The sequence below is a fragment of the Bos indicus genome, chromosome 2 (genome assembly GCF_029378745.1).
Source record: "Bos indicus isolate NIAB-ARS_2022 breed Sahiwal x Tharparkar chromosome 2, NIAB-ARS_B.indTharparkar_mat_pri_1.0, whole genome shotgun sequence".
NCBI classification, from domain to species: Eukaryota; Metazoa; Chordata; class Mammalia; order Artiodactyla; family Bovidae; genus Bos; species Bos indicus.
Window position 1 is genome coordinate 107,325,423 of NC_091761.1, and position 19,582 is coordinate 107,345,004.

Consider the following 19,582-nt stretch of genomic DNA (forward strand, 5'->3'; position numbering starts at 1 on the left):
TCACCTCTTGAGGTGAACTGTGTGCTGCCCTCCTGACCAGCCAGACTGTCCCCCAGGGCCTGCCACCCCTTCTAGTCCCAGAGCTTTGCAGCCTGGCTGTATGTGTGTAGCATATGGGGGAGGGGGCTTTTGTTGGGGACTCACACATACCTCTTGTTACGCCCCATTACCAGGACTGCCCCCACACACTGCTCTGAAGTAGGGCTCCTGTGGTCCTTGCCTAAGGTAGCTTACACCCTCTTCCCACTAAACCTGGATCTTCGAAGCTCCAAGGCCAAGTCAGGAAAAATAACCTTGTTAAGAAAAATAGAAAGCTCTATCTCATCCTTGGAGAAGAAGACTCACTGCTCTAAAAAAGATGTCAAGTCATCCTATGTTAGCTTATAATTTCAGTGTAATACAATCTTAATTAAAATGACAAAGGGAAATTTTGGGAGTATTTGGAAAGATAGGAGGGAATGTAGGACATATGGGAAAAAAAATCATAAAACATTAACACAGATATCTTAAAGGTTTCCATGGGGAAACCTTAATTATTCAGTACTGGGCATGGTAGCCATGGACAGGGGCAGCAGTGAAATCTGTCTTTTCACTCCTTTCAAAAAATAAATTCCAGGTGGATCAGAGATTTAGGAAGCTTGATGGATCCATGTAGGTCTCTGTCTTCCAACCACCCCTCATATTTAAGAGGTTACCCTTTAGAAGCGGGAAGAGGGTAGAGATCACAAACATGATAAATTCGGACAGTTTGTAAGGGAAATAAATCCAACAGAGCTTTAGTCCTAAAGTCCTTAGTATGCTGTTCCTAACTGGCTTTTTCCAGAAGCTTCCAAAAGCCTTTCTGGTGTCTCTTTCTCCCCCTTCTTGGATGCAGCCCTGGCTCATGAGTTGCCAGCCCCCCCACCCCCACCCCGTAACTTGTGTGGTCCCTCCCTCCAGGGCTCCAGGAAGGACCCCCTTCTTCAAGGTATGCTATCCTTCATCTTGCCCCGGGAGCATCTGGGGCTAAACCCCATGTCCCCCACCCTCCCTTCCTTTCCCTGCAATCCTCCAACAGAGTGAACCCTGAAGGCCCCAGAACACCCCCCCACAATCAACCCGTGGTGGACCCCCAACAGAAATGAGCAGGAGCATTTCCTGTGCACACTGGGATAGAGGGGGGCAGCGCCTTCTTATCCTGAGCCTATGAGGGGCCCTGGAATCTGAGCTCCTCTCTGTGTGAGAGAGACTCCTGGGTGAGGTGGGCCCACGTGGGCATGGTGGTGTTCGTGTATCTGTGAGTAACCTCCGGAGGCTCTCAGCTTGCTCTTCCCCCTGAATGAGTTCTGAGCACTCATCTACCCCACAAAGGATAAAGGGACATGAGGTCAGAGAAAGGCTTAGGGGCTTCCTTACCTTCCCAAAAAAGGCTTAGGTGCAGACTGGTCACTAGAAGGAGAAAGTGGAGGACTCTTTAAGACTGGCAGACCCAGATCTCAAAGGCCCCCAGGCCATGACTTGCCCCCCAGAAAGTCCCACATCTTGACCAGCTGTCCTAAGGCTACGCTTGAGTGTCTCTGGGGTCTAAGAACACACTGCCTCTTAGGGGGCCCCTTCTTGCTGGGACAGCTCTGAAGGTCAGAAAGTCCTTCCTTCTCACACACATTTGTCCCTGTGATGGCTACCCATCTGTCCTCAGAGAAGGGAGGAGGCCCAGGGGAAAGCATGGTCTGAGTCAAGCCTTCCTGGACTGGAGCTTCTGGTTCTAAGCCCTCTGCTTTGTCTGTCTCCTTGTGGGTTGGACCGTGACCTAGAAATCTGGGGCAGAGGAGATGCATGTGGCCTGATCCCAGAGAATGGACAAAAATAAACTGAAAAAGATCTGGGTCTCTGGTGGTCATACACATACACCCAGATCTTCAGTCTGCACCCACACACACTGTGTGTATCCCTGTCCCCTCCATGGCTAAACCTCTCCCTACTCTTTGGGAACTGGCATCTGAACACTGAGAAATAAGATGGTTCAGAGGGCTGACCAGCTTCCCACCATGGGAGCAGCTCCAGACCAACTCAGACCCTACCTGAGCAGGTGGAGTGGGAAGGATTGTGGAGGCAAATATGTCTATAAGCCAAGAACTGACGTCTCAGCAGGCCCTTTCCTATCCTGTCTGTCCACTCTGGCTATCCCGCCACCCCTGCGCCTGGAGACAAAGCATTCCACTCACTCACCACTTCTCTCGCTCCTCCTCTGACCACCAGCCTGCCCAGGACTCATATGCAAATCATTGACCTTTGATTCAACACCTAAAATGTCAGCTAACCAAGGGCAAGGTTTTCATTCATTTTATTCACTACTCTTGGTGCCTGGAAGAGGGCTTTGTCCATAGAAGGTGCCCATCAAATATTTAAATACGTGTTGAATGAATACCCGCTGGGCACTTTTATTTACTTTTCTCTAAATTAAATATTTACCAGAAAGGTTGACGGTCCCCACTTCATTCACTGATTCATCAAACAGTGAGCTTTTGCCATGTGCCAGGCACATGGTGCCTCATTATGACTTGGAGGAATCTCCCGCGGCCCAGAGAGATGGGTGAACTGCCAAGGTCACACAGTGTATCATTGGCAGAGGAGGACGGGGGCCCCTGCTCCTTGGCCTCCAGAGAGCAGATTTCTTTCCATGACACCACAGGCTTGTGATTGCAAAGCAGGGCAGACTGGCAGCACACACCAGCTGGGCGCCAGGCCGCGGGGCACTGTGGGGCCGCTCTGAGGGACAGATGAGCGCCTTGTAGCCAGCTGGTCTAGGTGAGGGCCCTGGCGAGGGCTGGAGGGCTTCCGGCGTCACAGCCAGTGCGGGCTCTGCCAGGAGAGGGCGCCCGCGACTTGCCAGGGCCTGTGCCCTCCTGACCCAGGCCCGCACACTCATTGCCCACACCTCAGCGAAAGCCCCCATTATGCTCATTCAACCAGGAGAGAACGAGCCACGTTCCAGGCTCTGTGCCAGGCCCTTTTAAATAGTTAATATTTGTTTTAATATTTAATATAATAATTTAAAGCCATCACAACAACCTAAGTCAGATCATGTAATTCCTCAGCTCAGAATCCTCTGAGATGGCTTCTCGTTTCACTAGAAATAAAAGGGTCATGGCCTACAAGATGCTAGGCTATCTGGCCCCCACTGCGTGTCTGAACTCATGTCCCTCTAGCTCCCCCACACTCCCCCCAGCCCTGCTCTTCTGGAGCCTACAGGGCATATGCTTCCTGGAGCAGTCCTGCCCAGACTTCTGCTCCATTTGGTCCTCACCCCTTCAAGATTGGCTCAACAATTTCTTGTGAGGCCAATTCCTACCACTCTGTTTCAAACTGCAAGCCCCCCATCACACTCCCATCTTCCATGTGTGTGTGTGAAGTCACTTCAGTTGTGTCCAGCCCTTCATGATGTTGTGGACTGTAGCCCACCAGGTTCCTCTGTCCATAGGATTCTCCAGGCAAGAATACTGGAATAGGTTGCCATTTCCTCCTCCAGGGGTTCTTTCTGATCCAGGGATCGAACCCGAGTTTCCCGTGCCTCCTGCATTGGCAGGTGGATCCTTTACCACACTAGCGCCACCTGGGAAGTACCCCCTCCCATCTCTCTTACCCTGCTTCATTGCCCCAGAATACTTATCTTCTACTGATCTTTATAATTTGTTTCCCTATAGTTGTCTCCTTCCTTGAATATAAGCAACACGGGGGTAGGAACCCTTGTCTGTTTCTTTTTTTAAAATTTATTTATTTTTGGCTGTGCTGGGTCTTTGTTGCTGTGTGCAGTCTTTGGGGTTACTCTCTAGCTGCGGTACATGGGCTTTTCCTTGTGGCGGCTTCCCTTGTTGCGGAACACGGGCTCGAGAGCACAGGCTCTGGTAGTTGTGGCATGGGATTAGCTGCCCTTTGGCAAATGGAAATCTTCCTGGACTAGGGATCAAACCCATGTACCCTGCATTGGCAGGCGGATTCCCAGTGACTGGACCACCAGGGAAGTCTCCTTTGTCTGTTTTGTTCCCTGCTATTTCTCTAGAGGCCAGCACAGTGCCGGGCACACAGGAGGAACTAAAAAATGTTTGTTGAATGAATGAATAAACCCTGAGTTGGGCTACTCCCAATTTATAATTGAGGAAACTGAGGCTTAGGGATGTTAAATAACTTGATCAAGATCACAGAGTTAATTTATTCAACCAACCAGCCGACCACCTACCACAGTCCATGCAAACTGTTGAGGTATAATGCTAGGAAGTTTGGGGTTATTGGTTTTTTAAAAATAGTCTCAAATCTTTCTTTTAGTCTTGGTGTTCCATGTGCTTACAATGTCTTCCCCCGCTCCCCATTTTTACTTTATAGAATTCAATTTACGTTTGAGAATTCAACATCTGTGGTAGCCTGAGTTGGTGGAGAGGGCATGGTTGACTATGAAGGAGATGCTCAGGCCCATCTTTAGGGTGATGAGACTGTTCTGTACGGTCCTGGGGAACCAGGTGCACAGTCGTCCGCATTTGTCAAAACCAGCAGAACTGCACATCACGAAAAGTAAGCGTTAATGTACGTAAACTAAAGCCAAAGATTTCATTCCTCAAGGCTCTCGTCCCTGTAGATATGATCCAGTGTTTACACGGTTTCTTCTCTGCCCTCTCCGTGTACACACAGACACAAGCACACTTAGCCTGCCAGAATGACAGTGGGGGTGGGGAGGGTTGGCAGGGAGGGGAAAGGGTAACTTTCTCCCTCTAATGACTCCCAGCTCCTCCCTGCTTTTCCCAAGCCCATCCCTCAGGGCTCAAAGTCAGGTCTGGCTCTCTCACCTAAACTTTTTTTAAGCTTTTTATTTTGAGATCATTGTAGGTTCACTTGCAGTTATAAGAAACAGTACAGAGAGATCCTGTGTATCAGTCACCTGGTTTCCTCGAATGGTAACATCTTAGATAACTCTAGTACAGTATCACAGCCAGGAAACTGACATTGATACAGTCCACCATCTTCTTCAGATTTTATCAGTTTGTGCTCTCATTAGTGTGTGTGTGTGTGTGCAGATATTTGGTTCTATGAAATTTTATTACATGTGTAGATTCACACGACTACCACCAGAGTCAAGACACAGATCGTCTCATCATAAAACTCTCACTTAGACTTTTAAAAGCAATAATGTCCTCGCTTGACATTTCTCAAAGTACAGTTCTCAGGTGCATCAGAGTAACTGGGCCAATTCCGGGGCCCTCCCAGGGCCCCATACTTTACATGCACCTCTGGGAGTGGAGCTCGGAAAGCTGTGCTTTTAACAGAGGCCCATGGACAGGGGAGCCTGGCAGGCCATGGGGTCGCAAAGAGTCAGACACGATGGAAGCGACCTAGCACAGTACACAATACTTTAAGAACCACAGGTTCTAACTGGCTTCCAAGCCTCCCATCTCAAATCCACCCTCCCCACTGTGGCTGCCAGAGGGATCCTTCTAAAAATCAGCTCTGACCATATTATCCTACTGCTTAATGCCCTGCAGTGCCCTACCTGCATCCCCCACCCCCACCCCAGGGCCATCAGGATAGAGACCTTAGGGAGCAAAGGGTCTCCTGTCAGGACCCACCTCTCACCTCGCCCACTGGGGTTCAATCCTTGCAGACTCCTCTGATTCTCCTTTTGGCTTGCTGGGTGGCTTGTGAGATCTTCCTTCCCCTACCAGAGCTCAAACCCTGTGCGCTTGGCAATCAAAGTGTGGAGTTCTAACCACTGGACAGCCAGGGAATTCCCCAGACTCCTCTCATTCTTAGCACACATCATCTCCTTTCATCATGCTCTGATTTTGGTCAGGCTGTTCCCTCTGCCTGGAACCTCCTTCCCACTCTTCTCTGCTTGTTGCAACTCTGTACAACGACTCAGTTCTTACAAATGAGGATGTGGAGGTTGAGAGATGTTTGATGTCATCCAGCAAGTAAGGGCAGGGACTAGCTGGGCGGTCCACCTGACTCCCTGCTCCAGGTCTTACTGTTCACCACGGCTGTCATGGAGGCTGGGGGAAGCCACTGGTCCCTCCTCCCCAGCCTCTGCTCACCTCCACTTGGGCCTGCTTGCCCATCTGCCTCTCAGAGGTCTCACCCGGGACCGTCTCTCTCTCTCTCCCCCAGCCGCTTGAGGCTGGGAATCAGAGACCCAGGAGGAGGGAGGAAGGGAAATGGGATTTAGCCCAAGGGTAATCCGACTCCATGAGTGGGTGGCTGGGGGGCGGGGCACACCGCAGGGTAGGGGGCTTGGAAAAGGCCTCAGGGACCCATATAAGCCAAGGGAGGGGGGCGACGGGGACTCCTAAAGGGGGGAGAAGAAGCAGAGTAGAGTCCAAGTCCCCTCCTCTGCTGCCCCCTTCCTGCACTGCTCCCTCGCAACCCGAGCCGGGGGGCCTAAAAATAGCCCCCGAGGCGCAACCGCGGCCGCCCCGGTGACCTTCTGTGTAGCACAGGCCGAAGGCGGGCGGGCGGCAGGAAGGCAGGGCGCCGGCCCCCCAGGACTCATCTCCCAGGGCAACATCCCCCGGGTGCCCCCGTGGCCGTCCAGTTCCGGCGTCTCCCCAGCTCAACTCGCAGAGGCCATGCAGAAAGCCCGGGGCACGCGAGGCGAGGACGCGGGCACGAGGGCACCCCCCAGCCCCGGGGTGCCCCCGAAGAGGGCCAAAGTGGGGGCCGGCGGAGGGGCGGCGGCCGCGGTGGCCGGGGCGCCGGTCTTCCTACGGCCCCTGAAGGACGCGGCGGTGTCTGCGGGCAGCGACGTGCGGCTGCGGGTGGTGGTGAGCGGGACGCCCCAGCCCAGCCTCAGCTGGTTCCGGGATGGGCAGCGCTTGCCCCCGCCGGCCCCTGAGCCCAGCTGCCTGTGGCTGCGAAGCTGCGGGCCGCGGGATGCCGGCGTGTACAGCTGCAGGGCCCAGAACGAGCTGGGCCAGGCCTCCTGCGAGGCGGTTCTCACCGTGCTGGAGGTCGGAGGTAATGGGGAGGTGGGGGCCAAGCCGGGGGGAGGGGGGTGCTCACAGGTAGAGAAGGTTACCCGGGCCGCCGCTGGCTCGGGGGAGGCATCTGTTCATCCAGCCTTTTTCCGGGTGCTCTGGCTTCTCAGATGTGCTGACCCAGGAGTGCCCGTCAAGAGGAAAGTGCAGGGAAAGCGGGTGTGAAGATAGAGAGGCTCCCCACAGGAAGGTCAGAGGTTAAGGGTCAGCGTTTGGTAAGCCAAGCCTGAGCCCCACTCAGGCCTCTCTGAGCATTGCATAGTGGGAACTCTCCTAGTTTCCCTGTAGAGAGGGGCCTCCTGGGGAAACTGTTTTCACCGGCTCTGATAATTTAGATTCGGAATCCACCTCTTCAGACATGCCTGCATGTCTGAAGGAGGAGGCGGGCTCCCCTGATCTGGCTGTGGTGTTGAGGGGATGGGTCAGAACTCCTCATAGTCCATTGCCAGGCCAGGTTTGTGTGGTCAGCACTAGGCAGGTTGGAAGGGGCCAGTGGGTGGACAAGTACGGATAGGGTGCAGAGCAGCAGGACAGGGTGCAGAGCAGCAGGAGGCAGAGCCTGGGTTGAGGGTTCCCAGCACATATGGAGGGGAGTGCCTGAGAATCCACACGCAAGCCCGCCGTGTGCATGTGCATGGGCGGGCAGTGCAGGCGTCTGGTGGTGCCAGCAGATGAGGGGCTTGTGGAATTGGTATGGGAAGTGCATGGGCCATGTCTCCCCCAGGTTCAGAGGGCATGGAAGGGGGCATGGCCCTGCCTGTGTGTGTGAAGGGGTGGGTGATTGTCCTAGGTGGAAGGGAAGGGGCATAAGACTGAGCCCTGTGCTCAGGGTCCTGCTGGGGCTGGTGTGGGTGCAGGCCAGGGCCGAATTTCCTTGGGTCAGTGTTTTCGGCTTCCTTTTTGACTTCCTCAGCCCCTAAACCAGTTCTTCTCTAGGCTGAAGACAGAATCTCAGCAGATTGAGTCTTAAGCAATAGAATTCTGAGGAAGAAAGCTGCAATTGGGGGAGATGGCAAAGAGCTTGAAGATCATGAGTTTGTCCTGGTTCAAGAGGGAATTCTCACTCCGGCTGGGTAGTGTCACATAGGGGGACATGCTGAGGGGCTGAGGAGGAGGCATACCGTGCTCCCTGGGTATAGCGAGCTGCACAGCTCCAGCATCCTGAAGGAACTCAGCAGCTGGAGGGTAAAGAAGGCTGCAGGGTGCAGCTGTCGGAAGCTGGAAAAGAGGCTCGGCCTCCCTCTGCCAGCATCTCCACTCTCTCCCTAGCTCTGCCTTGCCCACCTTCCTCTTCAATGACCGAGAGGGCCGAGGCTGGCTTGTCTTGGTTGGCTTCACACCTGGCCAGGTACAGGCTTTCCTCGTACCTGCTCTGGGGTCAGGGGCTGGGGCTCGTCCTGGCAGAACTCTAAGCTGGGAGACGATGGGACTCCTTGGGGGCCTTTGTTCAGGGGCAAAGGGGACTGAAAACAGAACATAAATAAAGGCACAATTGATAGGTTGATGAGAACACAACTTGGAGGAGAGAGATACGGGACAGAGAAGAAGTGCTGAGAAGGATCCTGGTGTCATTATGTTTGTTTAGAGTCAGAAAGGACCACAGAGAACTGCAGGTCCACAGGCTGCAGCTTTAAGGGTGAGGATGCTGTGGTCCAGAGCAGAGGGGGAGGCCACGACTAGCTGTCTGCTTAAAGACAAACAGCTAGTTATGCCCATCCCAGATCTCAGAACCCAGTCCTCTGAGTTTGGGCTCTTGGGGCCTTTTTACCTCTTAAGTTCTGGAGGGAGGAGAGAGAAAAGGGAGAAGGAGCTGTCTGTTGTACGGAGGACCTTTCTGAAGATGAGAACCTCCTTGCCTGCCCTGGTCCCCCAGAGTGGGAAGGGTGACAGGATGCTAGAGCCTCCCAGCCCCTCTGGAATCCAGGTGGCAGGGTCAGCAGAGCTAAGCCCTGGCTGGGCAAACCTAGCCAGAGGCCCGGAGGCCAGAGGCCCGTCTGCAGGCTCTCTAATGGAACAGCATGTTTGAAAGGCTGGGGTGAGGAAAGGATCCTGGGTGCTCGGGGACTAGATTGGAGACCTTTTGCCACTCATGTCAAAACAAGAAGAGGGGCTGCAGCAAGTCACATCTGAGAACTTTTTCATACTGGTAGAAGCTTTGCCCCAGTAGCAGCTTTGCAATTATGATTCATTGGTAATAAGTCTTAGTAGCAATTTTTAATAGTATGAATAGCCACTATGCTGCTGTGTGGCAGGCAATATGCTATCGTACCCTTTGATATATCATTTAAGTCCCACAGCAACCCTAGGGAACCTGAGGCCCAGAGGGATTAAATGAAGCACCTTGGTTGTACTGATAGGAGGTGGCAAGGCAGGAATGGAAGCCTGGGTCTGTCCCACTGCCAAAAACCACATGCTTGACTACTATGCCCCTCCCACCTGATTGGTGAGGGAGGGGCTTTGCTTTGGTGATGTTGGCTGAGTCTGGCTTCCTCCTCTTCCTACTGCCCACCCTCCACCAATCCCTGCCCAGTGAGAGGTCTCCATCAAGGTCAGTTGGGCAAGCAGCTCAGCATTGCTCAGACTTCCTCATGGAAAACTTTCTTGGTTGGGATCAATAGCAGGAGGACTTCAGGGTTCTCGAGGAAGTCCAGCCAGGATCTGGCTGCAGAGAGAAGCAGGCAGTTTCCTGGCTGGGATTGCCGTCTGGCTCGGCAAGACGGGGTGATGCTAAGGTTCCTGGCACTTCTGAAGCCCAAGATGTTAGCTCAGGGATAGAGGGATATTGGCATGGTTGGGGAAGCTGGGGCCTTGAGAAGACAAGAGGGCTGCAGGCTGGAGAATTTGAAGGATGCGAAATAGGAGGGTGGGATTTGGGGGTATAGAAATGAGGAAAGACTAGGAATAGTGACGATGGCAGAGATGCAGGATACTTGTAGAGTATTTAACATGTGTAAAGCACCCTATCTCATTTCAGTATTTAGTCTTCTAAGTTCCAGGTTACTGTTATGACCATTATACATAGAAGAAAACTGAGGTTCAAAGAGGGAATTTACCCAATGTCACCTGGTGAGTGAGGTGGCAGACCCAGATCTGAGTCTAGGTCCACAGTGCCTGTCCTCAGAAAGAGAAGCGTGGGGAGACTGAGGCCAGGATCTAGCATTGTAACTATCCCTCTTGTCAGTATCCCCAAGTACCCTTCTGCCAGCATCTCCACTCTCTCCCTAGCCTCTGCTGTCTCCAAAATAGGCAGGCATTCTTCTCTGTCAAAACATCAGGCTCCCATTTGGATGGGCTGAGAAGCTATGTGCCAGTCAAGTAATCAGGGCAAGTGCCACCCTCAAAGCTTGGGGCATGTGTGACTGGAGAGGGAGGCCTATACTGAAGGGTGGGGGTTAAGGAGGAGAGAGCACAGCCAAGGGAAGGCGCAAGCTGACAATGCTCACCGTGTTTGGCAGTCAGAAGTCTCATAGCCAGGGCCTGGGGGACCCTGGTGCCAATCAGAAGGGCCAAAGTCAACAGATGGTAGTAAACCACGCAGGGGACTTGAAGGCATGGAGAGGAGAGATTAGAGAGAAGGAGGCATTTAGCAAGAGAAAGGTTGGGGACTCCAGCAGGAGCTGCCTGCAGCTAGATGGTGCAGGATCATCTTTTTCACCTAGAATGTGGACAGTGTGGAAGAAAAGCTAGGAGGAAGCCAGCATGGAGTTGGGAATGGGTATGGAGAGTGGCCCCTCCATTCATGCTAAGTCCTAATTAGGGAGAGGAGGAGGGGCCAGATCAGGAGCAGTGAGGAGCCCTGGAAGGGAAAAAAGAGAATAGAGAGGCTGTAAAGTCAGCCAAAGCCCACACAAGAGAACTTTCCTAAAGTGAGGGTAGCCCTCCCAGGAAGATCCTGGGTGGAAACAAGATGGTCACGTCTCCAGTTTCTAGAAAAGGGTCTGGGTCAGAACAGAGATGGGAGGAAGGCTGGAGAATGACCTGCTCCAGCAAGACTCATAGTCCCCATCCCCCCACCCCCATCCTCACTACCAGCAGCTCTGTGCCCCCACCCATGTGCCACGTGTATGGAGTGCCCACCGAGTGCCCGTCACTGTGCTAGGTGCTTGAGATTTATAAGTCAGGGGAGGGGGAAAGACCAAAATCCCTGTCCTCTTAGAGATGACATTCCAGGGAGGGAACACATTATGCATGCAAAAATCGTAACTATATGAAAATTATATAGTATGTCAGAAAATCAGAGCAGGGTGAGCAGGAGGAAGGAAGGGAGAAGACTAGAACAAGGCAGGGAAGAGTGGGGTGTGGGTATCTGGCTCAATGGAGGCTCTTTGTGAGAGATGAGGCGTGGCTTTTCTCTGGTTAAGGGGACCTGCAAGCGGGGCAGAAGTTGGAAGTCTGGTTTGGAGAAATGGCAGGGTGGCCCAGCTGCCCAGCCTTGGAAGAAAATGGGGCGTTTAGGGGCCAGCTCGGGGAGGCCCACCCTGAAAGTATGCTCCAGGCTGGCCTGTGTGGGTGAGCGGTGCAAGCCCAGAGCAGGAACAGAGTCTCATGGGCCCCTCTTCGGCCCAGCTGTCCCGTCACTCACGCCTGCTGCCCATTGGTTATTTTTGCTACGGAATGTGCCAGCCCCTCGGATTCTCCTGGGGAACAGGGGCTCAAGTTACCCCCTCTCCTCACTCAGCTCCCACATCTGTGAGTGGGTGTGTTTGGGGGTGGGCAGGGAAATCGCCTATGTGTGTCCCGAGTCCTCCGGCTGGAATTGATAAAGACATACACGTGTCCCCCTCTCACTGCATGTCCTGTGTGTGTGTCTGTAGGTGCAACCTCTGCTTCTGGGGGTCTGGGTAACAGGACCACCTGCAGGCACTCAGAACGTATAAGACATGACCTAAAACTTTCAAATAAAGAGCCATACAACTCAAACAACTTCAGGAGCCAAGTAGAAACTGAAAAGGAGAGAGGTGGTCTTGTCAGCAGTTGAATTTGAGCAGGCTTGCCCCACTTAAAATATTGTACAGGCTGAACAAAACTCATCAGTTGGCTCAGTATTTATTTTGGACCCATGCTTTAAAGAAAAAAAGTTAGGGGTCCTCCTAACCAATCAGCATATGAGGTTTTATGGCATGATGCTCAGTGACTCAGTCATGGTGCCTGGGTGAGAATCCCGGGATCCCAACTACAGGCTCTGTGACCTTGGGCAAGTAACCTCTCTGTGCCTCTGTGTACAGATTGAGTTTATTCGTATCAAGTGCCTAGGCCGTTGCTCCGTATGTGCTAGGCATGCTGCCAGTGTTAATGATAATGACTTTGTAGTCACATCTCAGCAACCAGGATTGGCACTACTTGTGTGGACTGGGGTGGGAATTCGGATCTGGGCAATCGTGGAGGCACAGAACCTGTGTGGCTTTGGCTAAGTGATAGGACTTGTCTGAGCCTTAGTCACTTGTTGATTAAATGGAGTCAGTTACATGTTCTTAAGAGTTTCAAACTCACAGGGTTGTTGTCAGTGAGGTAACGATTATAAAGTGCCTGAAGTTGCTCAGTCATGTCTGACTCTTTGCAACCCCACGGACTGTAGCCTTCCAGGCTCCTCTGTCCACGGGGTTTACCAGGCAAGAATACTGAAGTGGGTTGCTAATCCCTTCTCCAGGGTATCTTCTGACCCAGGGATCGAACCCAATTCTCCTGCATCGCAGGCAGATTCTTTACCATCTGAGCCACCAGGGAAGCCCTGATAAAGTGCCTGGCACTTAATAAATGTTTAGGAAACTTAGTTATAATGATTGTGTGTGGGGGGGAGGGGTAGCATTTTGTGCAAGCAAAACATTCATGGTGCCAAATGCCAGAAGGATAAAGAAAATTTGATGTGTGCTCACCCATGAATGAGAAATTGGGTTATATTTGTGAATAACAGGAAAATCTCTGGGCATCTTAGCTCGTGTGTGTGTGTGTGTGTGTGTGTGTGTGTGTGTATGCCAGGGTGCAGGGACAGAGGACCTACAATCAGGGAACTTGAGGGCCTTCTCTGACCTTCCTTAGCAGCCTGAAGGGGTTCGCGTTCTGGGTCCAGGTCACTAGGAGGACCCGTGCCCTGTGTATGCTCCGGGCGCCCCCGCCCGGCGCCGCGGCCCTGCGATGTGTCGGGTACTGCCTGGCAAGGCGGACGCGCGCGCATGTTTGTGGAGTGAGCCAGTGGAGATGCGGCTGACCTTCTGGAGCGGCCCCGCGGGAGGCGGGGGGGGTGCGGTGTGGACGCCGCGCTGGGCAGCCAATGAGCTAGTGGCCCGAACTCTCCTAGGGGCCACTGCACCCTTTTCTGTGCCTCAGTTTCCCCATGTGCCCAGGACCCAGGAGGCCGATGCGGGGTCGGGGAGCCGCGAGGCAGGTGATCGCCGCCCCCGGGGACGCAGGGCAGCCGGCGAGGGAAGGGGCTCCTAGGGGGGTGCGGGCTGGCGGGGGAAGGGCGGGCTCCGGCCGCCGCCGCCGCCGCCGCCGTCTTCCCCACGCCCGGGCTCCGGCGGCCCCGAGGCTCCTTCCGCCACCGGCGCCGGCCCCCGCCAGCTCCCCGCCTCGCCCCCGGCCCCGCCTCCGACTCCGCCCCGCCCCCGCCCGTCCCCTCCTCGCCCGGCCGCCGGCCCGGCCCCCTCCCCCGCCATGAAGAAGCTGTGGGTGAAGAAGCGTTTCCAGGTGAGGGCTCCGGGGGCGGGCGGCGCCGGGAGGGGGCAGGAAGGGCTGGGCGCCCCGGAGGGAGGGCGGGTCGCCGCGGCGGGGCCCGGGGGAGGGGGCGCCGGAGCCGAGCCTGCCCCACCCCGGCGGCCGAGGCGGCGGGCAGGGCGCGCTCCAGGGGGCTCCCTGGCCTACGTCAGGCCCCTCCCCGCGCCCAAGGGCAGAGCCCCCGCCGCCCCAACCCCCAGCACCCGCGATCGCCGCGACCCCCGGGGAGGCCCCCGCAGCCACCCTCGGCGTGGAGCGCCCACGGGCTTCTGTACCACCTCTTGCCTCTGTCCAACCCCTCCGTGCCCCTGGCTGGCTCTCCCCAGCCCCCTACTCCGGTGCCTTCCATCTTCCGGGGCTCCTGGAAGCAACGGCGCAGGGATCCGCGCTGAGCTCAGTGCATTCCACTAGCCCTGCCCTGTCCTCCGTGGACCCGGGCCTCCTTCTTGCTTTCCTGAGGCTCCCGTCCTTTGGAGGACCTTGCCCTCTGCCCCCGCATCACCCTCCTGCCCTCTTGACACCTATCTCAGGGGTGTCTGTTCTCCCCCTCCACCCCCCCCCGCCCCCATAAGGAATCTGTGTCCTTGTCCTTCCATCTCCCAGTCATCCAAGCATGCCCCCCACCCCCACCAAATTTCTTCCTTCACATCAGTCAGCCTATCTCTGAGAGTGTCGCTCAGGTCCCCAGTCCTCTGACCAGCGTTTGACCCTTAGTCCACCCTTCTTCCTCCCCAGCTCCTCCCCAGAGCCTCGCGGGAGCTCCAGGGGGAGGGCTGACAAGCAAGGAAAACTGGAGATATTTATTCCCTTTAGGGGAAGCTAGCTGCCGGGGTCCCTTCCGCTTGCTCTGCCCCCAGTGGCCCCTGGGCCGAGTTTCTGATTGATACAGAGCTTTGGACGAGAGGTATAGGGAGGTCGGAGCATCAGGAGCGAGCCTTCCCCTCAACTCCTCATTCTGGCTTTTCTCTTTCAGAAAACCGGCCACTCCCGCCGGGCCTTTGGCCGACTCACCCATGGTGCGTGGACCGTGAGCTGCCTGCTCTAGCCCGTGCACACTCCTCCTCTTGGTCCATGTCCCTTCATGAGGCACCCAGGCCTGAAGACGGCCCATGAGATACAGAACCCCCATATTCCCCCACCCACCTAACTGCTTAACCACCTACCCACCCACCCAAGAAAGCCCCTTGCAGCTGAGAAAGGACCTAGCAATAGGGGTGGGGGTTAGCTGGCACACCCCCTCATGGGTCCCGGACTTATTATTCTTCATCTGTGGGCCAGGTGGGGATGAGTTAAGTGCCATGCTTCTACAACCAGCACGTGGCTCCTGCTTGTCATGGCATTCAGGGAGAAACTGAGGCACAGAACCTGATAGAATCTGAGAAAGTTAAAAGAAACATGCCCAAGAAACTTTGCTCCTAGCCTGACCACATTTTTGAGGACCATTCAGCAGTAGCAGAGAGGGTTTGGGAAGAGGGTGCAGGTCACGTCATGATGCCAAACAGATGGAGAGGTTCTTTTGAGAGGTCAAAGCACAATGCAGATATTGTACCAGAAGGTGGGCCTGACCCCTAATGGGGGGCCTGGGTCTGTGGCTGGGCTGAGTACAAGTGGGTGTATGTGTGTGTACGTATGTGTGTGTGTGTGTGTGGCCAGTGGGAGCACCAGTGAAAGTGCAAAGGTGCAGAATCACTGGGGTCATTGGAAGAATCTCCCAAAGCACACTGGCTCCCCAGTGCTGGGCCCACTGGGGCCGGCAGGCAGTCAGCGAATGAGAGGTGCTTTGCTCATCCCAGGTGTCTCCCTCCCCCAACTCCCATCCCCACAAGGCATCTTTGGGCACCAGGTACCCTGATGGCCCCTCTGTCCTGCCTGTCCATCATGCCCTACCCCACAAACGCTCTGATAACAGTCTGTCCATGTCTCTCTCCTGCTGCTCCTATGGAAGCGAAGTTTTCCGCTCCTGCAGAAAGCAAAGTTACGGTAGGAAACTGGCTCCTGCCCTGGCCCTCCACTCCCCTGCTTCCCTGCCCAACCCCGGCCTCTCCTCACCCTGCCTCAGCTGCACCCTGATGTGTTCCGGCTGGTTTGGGGTGGAGGACAGGCTGGCCCTGCGGTTGGTCGAGTGCCCTGACAGTACGACTCTGAGGTGACTCCCCTTTGTTCCTGGGTACCGGAACCCAGACTTTAGAGCCTTGAAACGTAGGATCTTGTTATTTGGGGGGCTGTGTGGGAACTTAAGTTATCACTGGCGGAGAGGAGGGGGAGGGGCTACAGCCCTGCAGTCCATCAAGTGGCTGGGTGGGGGGACTGCAGGTAGCTTTGAGGGCACTACCACGGAGGCAGGGGTGAGGAGCCAGAGGACCGGCATGGGAGGGGTGACCCCGAGGCTCCCAGGATGGGCAGCGGGATGTGGGGAGCTAAGGCGAGAAAGGATAGATGATGGAAGTCCTGATGGCGATGTGGAGCCTGCTGCGGGGGAGGCAGGAGGGAAGAGTCGGAGTCAGGGGGAGGGAGAGCCCTGCCCACACAGACCCTTTCTCCTCCAGACTCGGAGACAGGCGAGGATGACATCAGCGACGGGCAGGGGACCCAGCGCCTGGAGCTTCGGGATGATGGGGCCTTCAGCACCCCCACGGGTGAGCTCTCTGGGGTGCACACAGAGCCAGCAGGTGGCCTTCCCTCCAAAGGTGCCTGGCTTCACTGTGTTCCTCTCTCTAGGGGGCTCTGATACCCTGGTGGGCACCTCCCTGGACACGCCCCCGACCTCCGTGACAGGCACCTCAGAGGAGCAAGTGAGCTGGTGGGGCAGCGGGCAGACGGTCCTGGAGCAGGAAGCGGGCAGCAGGGCTGGCACCCGCCGCCTCCCGGGCAGCCCAAGGCAAGCACAGGCAACCGGGGCCGGGCCACGGCACCTGGGGGTGGAGCCGCTCGTACGGGCATCTCGAGCTAATCTGGTGGGCGCAAGCTGGGGGTCAGAGGATAGCCTTTCGGTGGCCAGTGACCTGTACGGCAGCGCATTCAGCCTGTACAGAGGACGGGCGCTCTCGATCCACGTGTAAGTAACGGCCTTACCTGGGCCCTTCACTGTCCCACCTCACCATGCCGTCCCGCACTGCCCCTCACCGTCCATTAGCCTCCACACCCCATGTCCCCTGCACCATCCATCCCTCTGTGCACTTCTCCACCCCCCCACCATTGCTTCCTCTCCTGGCCCCAGCTGCCCACTCTGTCTTCCTACACAGCTCCATCCTCCTCCTGTTCCATCACCACCCACATGCTCCTGCTCCCACCTGTCCTGGCTCACTGTGCCATCTCCATGGTCTCGTGGACCCCTATCTCCCTTCCTTGTCTCCCGCAAGATCTCCACTCTCCCGGGGGCCCTCTCCTGCCTCGCCCATTCAGGCTCCAGTTGTCCCCAGGATCCCCACTCCCCCCCCCATCAGGGGCCCCCTCCGTGCCTGCTGTCTCAGCAGCTGCTGCCTTTTCATCTCTGCACATTCCTGTTCCCATGTGGGCCTTTTTCTGGGAGGAACGGAACCTTTCTGCACGGCAGCTCCCGGGAGAGCAGGAGGGAGCGAGCGAGAGCACAACCAGGAGACAGAAGAGAGCGAGGTGGTCAGGGGGTTGTTGGGGCCAGGGGCCTGGGAGAGCAGGGGGATGTGAAGTGTGTGGGCCGCAGGGGGCTGGGGCAGGGTGGGGTGGAGATTGGGGGGTGGGGGGGCTAGGCTGGAGGCAGAGGGCTCGGAGTGATGGAGGTGGGGGCATGTGAGGACCCCATGTGGGAGACGCCTCAGGGTGGGGTTGAAGGTGGTCCTGGGAGGCTACGGTGAGGAGCGGAGGTGTTGGAGTGAGATGTTGGAGCCGGTTTTGGGTTTTGGAGATGTGGGACTGGCAGATACAGAAGAGAGTGCTTTGGTAGAAGAGGGGAGTGGCTGATGAGAGAGGTTATCAGGGGGCATTTGGGGAGCTGAGGGGGGCCTGATTTGTGATGGGTATGGGTGTGTGTGTGGGAGGTACCACCATGGAGGAGAAAGAAAGGGCCTGGTGGGGGGAGGCCTTTTTTGTGGATGGCTGAGGTGGCTGGTGGTAGGCAGGGAAGAGGTCTGGGGGCAGGTGCAGAGGAGGCGCCCTTGCTTTATCTGGCTGGCATTAACCAGGCGCTCCCATGCCCTGGACTTGCCTTTTCCTTCCCTGCCTTTCTTTGCCAGGCCCCAGCCGGAGCCTGGAGTTGCTATGGCAACTTCCGAGGAACCCATTTCCTTAGTGATGTCTGTGGTACACAGGCTGGCCTGGAGCTTGAAACTGCCAGCAAGAGATCTCCTCTGCTGTCCCCAATTTCTCTCCCTGCCTCACCCAGTTCCCAGAGGCCGTTCCTCAGGGACTCTGCTGTCCCTCCCCCAGAGTAGACTCTGCCTCCCTGCAGGTGGCTGGTTGAGGTTTTTCTCCCTAGGGCACTCTAGATTGCATGCCCCCCACCCCCACCCCATACCCTGTTGGAGGTGAGGTTTGCTGTGTAGGTGGCTGACCCAGGTAGCCTGACACTAAGGCGCTGGAGAATTTATGCTTATGGCCAATACCATACTTTTTTTTTTTTTCAATACCATACTATTTCTCCCGTCTCTGTGCCCCCAGAATTCCAGACATATTGGAGGGAATAAGGGCTTAGAAACCAGACTACTGGGCTTTCAATCTAGCACCAACTATTTCCTAGCTATGTTACCTTGGTAAGGCACCTCACCTCTCTAAACCTCACTTTCTTCATCTGTAAATGGAGATAATAACAGTCCTTGTCGCAAAGGATTGTTGTGAGGATTAAATGACTCAATGCATTTTAAGCATTCAGTACATGCTTGACACACAATAAGTACTCAATGAGCCATTTCATAAGTTTTTATTAAGCTCTCTCTAATGTGTTAGGTAGGATGCTAATATCTCCAATTCCTTTTCTCGCTAATCTCTATGTTTGGTGTGCCCCCAAGAGTCCAGATGGGGGAAACTGAGGCCCAGCTCTTGGGCATCAAAGTTCTGGAGGTGAGAGGGGCAGTCTGGGGCTGCCCAGCTCCTTTCTTCCTCCTCTTCTCCCACACCCACTGTTCAGGCCCACACAGTAGTTATTTTGGAGCTGAGTTATTCCTGAGCATACCCCTTTGGGGAGCTTCTGTGTTTCTCAGGGGGTGGTTTCCAAGGACTCAAGGTAACTTTCCCAGGGGCAGGACAAAGTCAGAGGCCTTGTACCGGGGGCAGATTAATCAAAGGCACGGGAACCTGGGTACCCTCGTCTCCCACTCCAGGGACCTCAGCTGTCACCTGCTGTCAGCACTGGTGCGGGCACAGGTCTGAGGAGCTGTTAGGCAATCCCAGGGATGAGGGTATTGCTCCTGGAAGGCGTGTGCCTGTTCTTCCTGGGGCACAGTGAAGGGGTATGCCCTGCTGAGGAAGGGCAGGGCTGTGGGGGCCAGCTGGGGGCAGGAATGAGTGGGAGGCTGAATTCCTGAGAGGGCCCCGCCCCATCCCACCCTCCCGCCTTCCCTGCCCACTTCATCTTTTGGGTCTTCAGCCTCATCCTCCCCCCCCCCCCCCCCACTCAGTTTCTGTTTGTGCTGTTTCCCAGCTTCTGGGGCTGGGGAGAGGGGGCTGGCCAGAGCCCCTGGGACTGAGTCTGTTCCTGGACCCAGCCACCAGCCCAATCTTCCGGGGCCAGAGCCGCCAGCCTCTCCCCAGCACCTGCTCTGGCTGTGCCTTCCTCTTGGCGGGTGGGGGGGCGGAGGACGGGCTGGCCGATGTCACCCCCAAGCCTTCCCAGCATGCCCACCGCCCGATTCCTGTCACGACCTGAAGGTCTGGGAGGGGAGGCCCCCTGAATCTCCTGCCCC

The 19,582-nt window shown here is 55.8% G+C and overlaps 1 protein-coding gene across 9 annotated transcripts in view; it reads left to right on the forward strand.

Annotated features, from left to right (window-relative positions):
- The first annotated feature begins 6,345 nt into the window (after nucleotides 1-6,345).
- SPEG (striated muscle enriched protein kinase) overlaps nucleotides 6,346-19,582 on the forward strand; it is a 58,752-nt gene continuing 45,515 nt past the window's right edge. Inside the window, exons 1-5 of one of the 9 annotated variants that reach the window (XM_019977400.2) lie at nucleotides 6,346-6,978; nucleotides 14,683-14,725; nucleotides 15,655-15,689; nucleotides 16,256-16,345; nucleotides 16,428-16,764. In XM_019977400.2, the coding sequence (XP_019832959.2) occupies nucleotides 6,591-6,978; nucleotides 14,683-14,725; nucleotides 15,655-15,689; nucleotides 16,256-16,345; nucleotides 16,428-16,764 (893 nt within the window). In that variant the 5' untranslated portion in view covers nucleotides 6,346-6,590. Of the gene's footprint in view, nucleotides 6,979-13,613; nucleotides 13,683-14,682; nucleotides 14,726-15,654; nucleotides 15,690-16,255; nucleotides 16,346-16,427; nucleotides 16,765-19,582 lie in introns of those variants that run through there. The other 8 variants (XM_070772820.1, XM_070772803.1, XM_070772806.1 and 5 more) reach the window with 8 other exon arrangements.